At 33.4% G+C, this 11518-nt stretch overlaps 1 protein-coding gene across 2 annotated transcripts in view; it reads left to right on the top strand.

Moving 5' to 3' along the window:
- Window positions 1-246: 246 nt before the first annotated feature.
- The window catches only part of LOC127558978 (histone H2B subacrosomal variant-like), a 31403-nt gene continuing 20131 nt past the window's right edge, over window positions 247-11518 (top strand). Inside the window, exons 1-2 of one of the 2 annotated variants that reach the window (XM_051992409.1) lie at window positions 250-712; window positions 2985-3242. In XM_051992409.1, coding sequence (XP_051848369.1) covers window positions 319-702 — 384 coding nt within the window. In that variant the 5' untranslated portion in view covers window positions 250-318 and the 3' untranslated portion in view covers window positions 703-712; window positions 2985-3242. Of the gene's footprint in view, window positions 713-2984; window positions 3243-11518 lie in introns of those variants that run through there. The other variant, XM_051992414.1, reaches the window with a different exon arrangement.

Here is an 11518-nt window from a genome sequence, read left to right as displayed (position 1 = left end):
CACCTGTGCTCTCCCCCAGATTCCAGACCCGAGTCTGCAGTTAGTTAAAACTGTCTGTAGTAAAACATATATTTACTATGTCTTTTTAAAGACAGCTTTTGACTGACTAAAAAAGGACATCATAATATCTAAATGAGATGCAGGAAGAGTGATTATGACACTTCCTGAGCAACTTCCAATCAGGAGGAGGGGCACAGCATGTTGACATGTAGCAACCCTATAAATACAGCAGATGACACTTCCAGGCCCTGATACCTTTTTGATACCAGGAAGGGACATGAGACTCTGGCATTAGCTCGGTGCTGAAATCCATCTACAATGGCTAAAGCAGTGAAGTCCAGTGAAAGTGAAAAATCTAGTAGCACATGCCAAGAGAAAAAGAAGAAACCATCCCAGAAAAATCTCCTTAACAGAAACTACAGCCTCTACACTCATAGAGTGCTGAGAGAAGTGGTCCCCAACCAAGGTCTGTCATCCAAAACCGCTGACATCATGAACCGCATGATCAATAACATCCTTGAGCGTATTGCCGAAGAGGCCTGTAACCTCTTGTGTTACAAAAGACATTTAACCCTTAGTCACCAAGATCTCCAGATGGCGGTTTACAGGCTACTGCCCAATGAGCTGGCCAAGCATGCTGTGGCTTTTGGCACAAGAGCTGTTACAAGTTACAATGACTCCAAGTCTCCTATCAACCTGTGACCGAATTCAGGTGAAGTAGAACGAGTCTTTTTATGCGTGTTTCTTTAACAGCTGAGACGTTTCCAGCCCTAAAATGTTCCATATTCTGCATTTGGTGTTCAGAGTGACAGGTAGCCTGATGCTGTATATTGTATGTGTATATATATGATTCTATATGGTTCTATATACAAGGGTTTAATAAGTATATTTGCCCCATCTTAATCCTTTGTAGTGAAATAATTTTGCTAGATAGATGGCCAAATCATGCTTCAGTTACTATACAAAAATGAACAATGTCACCCCAAAAATGAAGAAAAATGAGTTTAAGTTGAAAAAGCTGTTCTTCTAATTTTTAATTTACATTATCACGAAGACAAAATCCTTTATTTCAATGTACCTTTTTTACTCTAAAGAATGTATAATTTCATTAATTTTACATGGTATATACATTCTGAACCAATAAAGGAAGCTATATAATCCTATTTTTAGAGAAATTGTTTAGTGGAACAGTACAACAAATGCTAGAAATGTATGTTGCTAAATTGTACTAAATCAAAACTTTATACTAATTGAGAAAGAAATTATTCTTGGAGGTTTTATAAACATATATTCATATAATGTATATATGCATATATCAGATGAATGTTATATAATTACATATAAACCATATAGAAGTATATATAATTCATATAGTTTTTTAATATATATACACATACATGTGTATATACATATATGTACACATATATTTATGTGTGTATAGGTATATTTTATATCCACATATATTTATATGTCTATAGGTATATACATGCACAATATATGCCTATATATGGATATAGTCTAAGACTTTCCAAACTTTGTAATTAAGGACTCATTACCTTCAAATTCAAATTCTAAAAAATATTCATTCACACAACAAAAAAAAACAAACTGGACAACAATATGAGTGCTTAGACTATTTATTGTCAGCAGCTGCTATGTTGATTAATCACCAATCAGAAGTGGAGAGGATGTCAATTAACATTACAATATAATTTTCTCATAGTCTTTAAGAGAAAGTACAAACTTTGAAGTGCTATCTGAATTATCACCTACTCATTTTTAAATTTAATTTTTTAAACTAACAAGCATTTTTACTCTCACTTCTACTCACTAAAAAAGAAAGAAAATACATAATTCATTTCTTAGGATCCATTTCTCTTTTGGTCTTTCCAAAGCATTAACAAAGATAGATAGATAGATAGATAGATAGATAGATAGATAGATAGATAGATAGATAGATAGATAGATAGCATTTGTCCATCTCAATCCTTTTTTATTAGAAACATTTTGGTTGGTCATATTTGGATGGTCAAATTTATAGATACTATACAAAAGTTAACATTAACAAACTCTCCCCTCAAAATTCTCTTCACATTAAGAAAAAAATATTTGCCAGTATTTTGGAAAGAGTTTGAGTTGAAAAAGTGTTTCTTAATTTTTAATATGCATTATCATGAAGACAAAATATTTCAATTTTTTACACATGTATCATTTTATTAATACTACAGCATCAGAGCTGCCATATACATTCTGGACCAATAAAGAAAACTATATAATCCTATTTTTAGAGAAATTGTTCAATGACATCTATACAAAGATTATTTAAATGTTTATGTTAAATTACTGCTAAACTTTTGTGCTAATAGAGAAATGAGTTATTTGGGGGAGGTAATGTATACATACCTAACATAAATAACACATTCCTTACCTAACTTTAATCATTGATTGGGCTTTGCCTCTGTCAAACTGAGACTTGTTAAAGACCTCACTTATAAAGGCCAATGTCTCCCACTGCATCCAGGGCCATCTCCAGTCTCTTGATCTCTATCTTGCCACTGGACCCAGATGGCTCTGGAGGGGAGAGTGAGGTAGGTGACTACCTCACTTAAAATTCAATTTACTTGCATGTCATAGCATCACCCTCCTGATGTCATTGGTTGTTTTCAAGAATAAAGGACAAACAACAACAACAATAAACACACAGGACAATGGGATCATTGTGTATTGTCAACTAGCTTTTATTTGATTTTAAACTCCATTTTGTGATTGTGACACATTTTACATATTGTTGTTGTTGTCTGACAAGCCATACCAGAAATCTGAGCAAAATGGGCGATGGGTATTCAAATCACAGGTGAAAAATCAGTTTTCTACACTGTCTATAAACTGAGGAGGATTTTAATATGATTAAAAATCTGAAACTGGTTGGGAAGGGGAGGGGAGAGATAGGTACAGTGTCTGAAAGACTTCAACACCATCAACAGGTTAGGAACGCTGCTGCTGGTTATAATACAGATTTTCAAAGAAGAACCTATCACCAAAGTGGCTATCTGCTTTGGAAAAGAACAAGAAGAAACTAAGATTCCCCCCCATCTCCGCACCCAAAATGATGTTTTCAAGCAAAGACAAAAAGCCATCAGGACAAAAAAATTTCTCCATCAAAGTCTGTATTTCAAAATGCTTAGCATTGTTTATAATTTGAGCAGCCTGAGCCTTAAAAATCTCATGGAAAGAATCACAAAGGAGAATCTTGTGTTTATGGAATATGTATGATAACACCTGGGTTTTTGTTTTATTTTGTTTTGTTTTTTTTACTCAGAAAGGGTATTCAAAATTCTAATATGTGACATTAGGCTCTATATTTCAATTTTTTTTCAAATTTCTTACTTAATAATCTAGACTTGCAAGGGGAGCTTCACCAAAATGGGATAAGTAAGTATCCCCTTCCCTTCAATTCCATAAAAGAAGCTTGGCTGCCATATCTTACGTATCCCCCCCTCAAACTTTTTTCTCTCATCTCTCTGTAAATGGATAAGGAGTCAAGAACCATAGGACTCTTATTCTTGTGAAAATATAACAAGATCTGTCAGTGACCCTCAACCAGTTATTGTTCCCTCTATGGGCTGGCTTCTCAGTTTGTAATCACCTCTAGAAGTACTGGGTTTGGAATCAGGAAAGACTCATGTTCATGAGTTCAAATCCATTCTATATGGCTATTTTACCATTTTTAACCATTTAACCATTTTGCCTCAGTTCCTCCTTTATGGAATGAACTAGAAAAGGAAATAGCACACCATTCCTTTATCTTTGCCAAGAAAACCTCAAATAGGATGGAGTCATGAAAAGCTGGATACAACCGAAATGACTGACAATCATCTATAAAATAGTTATTTCTACAACCTCTATCCATTTTAAAGAAAAGAAGGGGAAAAGTGTTTAAATTAGAAAAACAATATAGACATTTACAGGGATTATGACCAATAAATTTGAAAGAAAAAAATAGATTTTGGAAAATATAAGTAGCTTTATTGCTTTGTAAGCAGGGTTAAAAGAAAAAGGAGTTTTTCTATTTAGCCATTTTAAGAATCCATTATTAAGTTATTTGAAATTTAATTATATTTCAGTTGAATCACAAATGCAAAAGAACAGTAAACTAAGGCAATTGAATGAGAAAATGGAGCAGAATGCATTTGATAGATTTTATGCCGTAATTTTAATGACATTGGGATTTAAAGATTTTTTTTTAAGAACTCTTGCACAACAGAAGAACTACTGCTATTTAACATTTTAACACAAATGCAAAGAGATTGATAGGATAAACAAGGGATAAACCAGCCTAAAAAAATTCCCCATCTTAAAATTAATTTTTAAAAAAGATTTTCCCCCTCCATTACAGGGAAGGAAACAAGCATTTACTAATGACTAGTATGTGCTTACAATGTGTTCCTAACTTTATCAATATTATCTCATTTGGGATATAACTTGAGAGATAAGATATTATTATCCTCCTCTTAAACTTTATGAAACCGAGATGCAATAGAGTGATTTCCCAAGGTGTATTCCTAGGCATGTTTAAGATTGGCTTTAAGATTGCCTCCAGGCCATGTGTTACTCAATATACACTGGTTCATCTAACTCTATCTCTCAATTCCTTTTTGTTCATTTCATGTCCAACTCTTGGTGAGTCCATTTGGGATTTTCTTGGCAAATATACTAGAGTGATTTGCCATTTCCTTCTCCACCTCACTTTACAAAAGGGGACATTGAAGCAAACAAGAGTTAAGTGACTTGCCCAGGGTCACACAGGCCTAATGTCAGAAGCCAAATTTGGACTCAGGAAGATGAATCTTTCTGAATCTAGACCCAGCACTCTGTCCATTCTATCATCCTTATCTGTATGTAAAATACTCTCCTGTTATCTTTCTGATAACACACATGTCTGTGTGTGTATATCCAGCCCCCAACTAAATTTATTGGACATCTCAAATCCAACACACAGAAAACAGAATTGTTTTCTTTCTCCTCAAACCTATCCCTTCTACTGCATTTGAAAGCAAGTCGTCTTGGTTCATAACTCACAAGGTATTTGAAATTTCTCATTCTTTTCTTCCCACATATACATCAGCATCCTGTGCTTTTAGTATTACACAATGTTTCAAATTCAGGTCCCTAAGTTTCCTCTTGGATTTTCATAGATTCCACTCTCCTTCATTCCAATTTTAAGATTTCAAGTAACCACTAGAATAATGTGTGTATGTGTGTATTTACATATATATGTCCATTTCATATATATTTTAATATATTTATATTTATATTCATATTTATATTTATATTTATATAAACTCCCTTGGCTTTTTTTAAGCTTTTCACAATTGAATCCAACCCTGTCTTTCCAAGACTAAGTAGTATTATCCTCCATTCATTCCTACAGTAAACTAAAGAATTAAATCTCATTCCTGCACCCTTTTGCAACCCTTAACTAGAAATCTATAATCTCTACATTTCAAGGCACAAAACTCAAACATTAAGATTAACCTTTGCCTTAGTCCCTCACCAAAAGCTGGGTGATCTGAGACTTTAATTTTTTGTCTTTTTAGGGAGGGAAAGGAAAATAAATATTGTGAAATACTATTTCACTTAGATCCTTACAACCCCGTAACAATAGGTGCTATTATCCCCATTTTGCAGTTGAGGATATTGAGGCAAACAAGATTAAATAATTGCTCAGATGTGGTTACTGGTAAGTGTCTTAAGGTCCAATTTGAACTCAGGTTTTCCTGACACCAGGTCCAGAGCTCTATCCAGTGCTCTACCTGCCATCAATTTGCCCTTCTCGGAGCAATATTTAAACAAAGTTAAACTTTATGTGTTATAAGATTGTCTGAAAACAATAAATTCAGGCAATACAAAGAACTGACCAGAACTTGGCAGTAGGCTCAACACTATTTTAAATCCCCAAATGTCCTCTACTCTGATGACAAATACAGTTTTTATACTATTTTGTTAATGCAACACAAGAGTTTTTGTGGAGAAAGAGCAGAGTTCTAAGAAAAAGACAAATTTATACACACACAAACATAGCCTAAGGTGAGATTTGAAATCATATCTGAAAAACTAAAATTTTAGAAGTTCAAGAACCAGGAGTCTGATGTAGTTCAATCATGACAGAAAAGTATATATCTGAACAAATCCCAAATTCTCCTTGTCATTGGTTTCATATTGAACATTATTTTCAAATTGCAATGTACTCTACCCTTCTATAGGATTCTACAGTTCTATTGTACATTCTTTTCTGTAATTTGAAATTAATTTTTCCTGACTTTGTGACATCTGCAAATTTGATAAATATATGTGATTTTATTTTTTTAACCATTAAAATTATTTTTATAATGAAATTGAAAACTATCAATGAAAATGGCCAGAAAATGGGAGATTATACATAAAACCATGAATCATTCCTTTTATTATAATAATTACTAAATTGAATGTTCCAACATTGTCTTATATGTGTGTTCTAGTAATTCTCAGTCACTTGTATGTATTGTTTTTAAATATTTAATATTTTTAAATGTCAAAAAAGAATATTCTCATAGATACAGCAAAACAATAAAAATTGGGTTCTACATGAAACGACTCTCCATTTCATATTTCTTGCTTTAAAAAAATTGCATACTATTAAAACTATTATATACTATTAAAACTATTGTTTGTCTGCTTCCTTCTATTTTCTGTGCATTTAAAAAAAAATTACAATAGCCTGATTTTTTAAAAAATCTATCTTATTAAAAAAAAAAGAAAAGAATACTTAATAGTTGAGTATCTTCCACCAAGGGCCCTGCAAAAGAAAATACTTTGGGGGTAAGGAGAATTCTCAATCAGAAAGTCTCAATCCTCTACTGTAAAACCTTCACACAATTGTTTGAATTTGAGAAAGTCCTTAGTCCCATGAGAAGTCCCACGAGCAACCATAGTTAGTAGTATCAGTGGCCCCAAAGAAACCAGTGGGCTAATGGCAATTTATCTGTATTATAGTGTGGTTGAAATGCACAAAGAACAAAATAGACACTGAAAAAGGAATCTTCAGGACTAAACAAAGATACTAAGCCCAGAAGAGACCCTATTGGGGGGTAGGGGTGGGAGAGAGAGACATCATGGGAGAGGAAAAAAACTCCAAATAGGACATTCACGATGCCCTATACACAAACAAGTATTTAATGTAGTCTTGTTGACTGATTCTATTTCAAATATTTGGAACTTACACATTTGTGGAAACCTTTCCAAAAATTTACCAAACCCACAGTGAGGTAGTGGACTTTGTAAATAAGACTCCCATCATTATATACCTCAACAACAATACTGTTTGAAGATGTATTCTGATGGAAGTGGATCTCTTCGATAAAGAGAAGAGCTAATTCAGTTTTAACTGATCAAGGATGGACAGAAGCAGCTACACCCAAAGAAAGAACACTGGGAGATGAATATAAACTGCTTGCATTTTTGTTTTTCTTCCAGGGTTATTTATACCTTCTGAATCCAATTCTCCCTGTGCAACAAGAGAACTGTTCAGTTCTGCACATGTATATTGTATCTAGGATATACTGCAACATATTTAACATGTATAGGATTGCTTGCCATCTGGGGGAGGGAGTGGATGGAAGGAGGGGAAAAATCGGAACAGAAATGAGTGCAAGGGATAATGCTGTAAAAAATTACCTTGGTATGGGTTCTGTCAATAAAAAGTTATTAAAAAAAACATAAATAAGACTCCCATAGGGATAAGGAAAAAAATTTAAAAATTAAAACTTTTGAAGCCTGAATTATATCAGTAATGATTATATTATCATATGATTTAAGTTGACTTACAAATCTTCAAAAGTACCTATGCATGCATTTTCCAAGGCAACATGTTTCTAAGAAGGAGACAAAATTTTTAAATTTATGACTAAGGTTGTGTCATTTAAGTCAGAGATAGCAAACACACAGTCCAATCTCCAGTAGTGACTAAGTCAGAATAAAAGTGAACTAGGGAAATATTTTTTTAATAAAAATATAATAAAATATGAGTAGCATTATATTTTATTTAACTATCAACATACAGCATGCTTGGGATTGTGTTTACATTGGTGCTATCCTGTGTTTCCTCACTTCACATCATCTTCATTTCATCAATGAACATGTTTATCAACTGTCTAGTTCCAGTTGCAAGGATTTGAGGAAAGTTTCTTGGCCAATTAAGTTGAGTTTTAAAGAATGAGTAAGGTTATAAGCATACTAGAGAAGGAAAAGTGTGAGCAAGGTTGGTAGCTAACATTAAGCCAACATATTAGCTTGGAAAGTTTATAGCAATGAGTGAATGATACTGATCATCATGTATATTATATTGGATAGCATTAACTTTAATATATTAATACAGGACAACCCACACCTGATGGTTAGAATATTTGTCAAACTATTGAAATTTCAAATAGTTGTGCCTGGGAAAATTGATTAGAGTATCAAACTATTGAAATTTCAAAAAGATTGTATCTAGAAAAATCAATATTTCCCATAACTTTGGGAGATAATATGGAAGGCAAAGATCTAATTCCCCTGCTAACTTAAAAGTTCTTTTAAATAAAATAAATGGACAGCCTGTTTTGTGGAGGTCATTCACAAAATAATAGACACATAGATCTGTTCCCCTTTTATCTAGAGTACATTGGTTTTTCAATGACTTAAAAATATTCAATATTAATCCAAAAAATAAGTCATATTTCTGGTTACTGAGAAGCTGGAAAATTTAATTCATGAAAATGTATGCTAATTTCCCCCCAAAAAAGGTCAACAAGATCACCTTTTAGAAAATGAATCTTGGTATGAATTCCTTTGAATATTTCTCATCATAATGAAATAGTTCATATTGATTGTGTGGGCATTGGTGGTATATTAGGAGCCCAAGAGCAGAGCAGATTTATCATCACCCCCACCTCCAAACAAAACACAACTCTAAAAATGCCAGAAGAAATAATTATTTTAAAAACGGCCCCCACCATCCCAGGGAAATAGTTATGAGCTCCTCCACCCATTGCAAGACTTTACCATAGCACCATACCAGAATTTTATGGAAGCTTTGAGCAGCTATGTTTGGAAGGTAAGGAAATATTAAATACCCAAGGCAAGAATCAGGGCCAGGGTTTCAAGCAGGAGTTGGGGGGGGGGAGTTATGTAGATAATCCCACAGCCCAAATCACAGCAGGAGAAAGGACTAGGGCAATACTTAGAAGTATTACAAGAAATACTATATTTAGTATCTGGAATCTCAAAGGAAGCCTGCTATCAAAAAGAACATTTGTTTGGGCCACATCAAGATCACAGCAAGTCACTAAGGCATATGGGAGATCTCAGAAAAGTCAAAACTAACTTCAGGTACAGGAGACTGAGCCAAAGCCCAGGAATCTTGCTTGAAGGACGACTAATTTTAGTCAACACAACTCATGAGGTCCAAACAAGACCTGTCATCGCCATCAAAGTCATAAGAAATATGGACAGTCTTACCTAAGTGAGCACAAAATTCTTTATCCAGAAACTCTGAGAAGCTGAAGACTCAGCAAGTAATTCAAACACAATGAAAAATGAAACTTTAAGTGAACAGAACAAAATGTCAAACACAATGAGGAAGTACGTAGAACTAGGAGAAGCCCAAGAGCTAAGACCAGAAAAATATAGTAAATCTCAAAGTCAAGTAGGGACTCAGAATAAAGAATATTTTAGCCACAAGGACTTGTAAAGTGTACCTGGAAGAAATTTTAAGTCAGTCCTAATGAAAAACAATGTTAGAAGAAATGTCACTAGGAAGAAAAAACATGTCAAGGAGAATCAATAGCTCAGAAAAGATGGTAGTAAACATTATCCAAGAATTGAATACAATGCAAATTAGAAAGATCCAGACAGAAGTGACTCCAAAGAAATGAAGCAAGAGAACAAGATCAAATAAATTGAAGCAAAGGTTCAGAAAACAATATATACAGAAAAGCTACAACTTATGTAAATGAGGGAAAATAACACCAAATAAAAAGTAGTGAATGGTGTGAAATTATGAAGACCAACACTGTGTTATTTTGTATTACATTTTGTAGCTATGATCATTTATTTTTATCATTTTTTCTTTTTTTTATAAAATGCTTTACTTGTAATAAGTCTAGATAAAAAATGCAACAAAATCCAAAGTGTTAAAGATATCAATTAAGGGGCAGTTAGGTGGCACAGTGGATAGAGAACCAGCCTTGAATTCAGGAGGACCTAAGTTCAAATCTGTCTTGGGCACTTAACACTTCCTAGCTGTGTGACCCTGGGCAAGTCACTTAACCCCAATTTCCTGGGGGGAGAAGGGGAGGAAGTTAGAAATTAAAATATTATTTACAAAACAATCAAGATAATTGAAACAAACTGTAAAATATTAGGTAAATTGTTATTCCATCAAAAACTACTGAATAATTTTGAGAATTTTTATAAAGAGTGAAATGAGCAGAATTCTGCAAGAGTTCATTTATGCAACAGCAAAATTTAAAAAAAAAACTTTGAAAGCTGTATCATACAATGACTAAGTTTATGATTTCAGAGGACTGGAGGAAATATGCTATTCATTATCAATGATAGATGATGTGATACGGAATGAAGCAAATATATATATAATGTATATATATGTATATATGTGTATATGTATATGTATGTGTATAATATATGTATATATAATGTGTATATTTTATATACACATTATATATACATATTTTTTCTGTACATTAGGGGAGCGAGCTTGTTTGACTATATATATTTGTCGCAAGAAATTTGATTCCCCCCTCTTTTTTTTAATGGGGTAGGAAATGGGAGAAAAAAAAATCTATTTATATAAAATTGTATTGGATCATCTTTCAAAGTTTTTCCCCCCTATATTGTTGCTTGTCCTTTGGCAAAAATTGTTCTCTGCTTTTCTGCTCACTTCTCTCTGTGTCATTTCACTGCTATCCAGGATCCTTTAAAGATCTCTTTTTTCATTTCCCATAATATGGATAATGTACTAGATTAAACAATTTGTTCAGCCATGCTTCAGTTGTCTTAACAAGAGAGTATCAGGGAAAAGCTAAGCTAAAAACATAGCGGTTCTTTCAGCCATTTCTCTGTGATTCCCAGAGACTTCATTCTGGTTACCCTGGATTTCATTAGTTTGTCAATATTAGCGCTCTAGATTGAGCCAAAATTGGTTTAAGGATTACAGCTTGTCAGATTGAGCTTCCTTTCCCCTGATTTATATTATTTAAAAATTTGACAAGCATTTTTTCTGACTTTATCCAAGGTATTTGTGGGAGAAGAAAGAAGGATTAAGGGAAATGTCTTTTCCCCCAAGTGTTTTGATTAAGGATAGAAGATAATCACATAATAGATTAGTCTATTTGACAATCAAAGTATGAACTAAAATGGTGACTTGTAATATCCGGACTAGCTCCCTGGAGGACCTCGGGATCAGTGGGAGTCCTAGGTCTTA

The sequence above is a fragment of the Antechinus flavipes genome, chromosome 1 (assembly GCF_016432865.1).
Source record: "Antechinus flavipes isolate AdamAnt ecotype Samford, QLD, Australia chromosome 1, AdamAnt_v2, whole genome shotgun sequence".
Lineage (NCBI taxonomy): Eukaryota > Metazoa > Chordata > Mammalia > Dasyuromorphia > Dasyuridae > Antechinus > Antechinus flavipes.
This window is presented reverse-complemented; position numbering and strand designations above follow the sequence as displayed.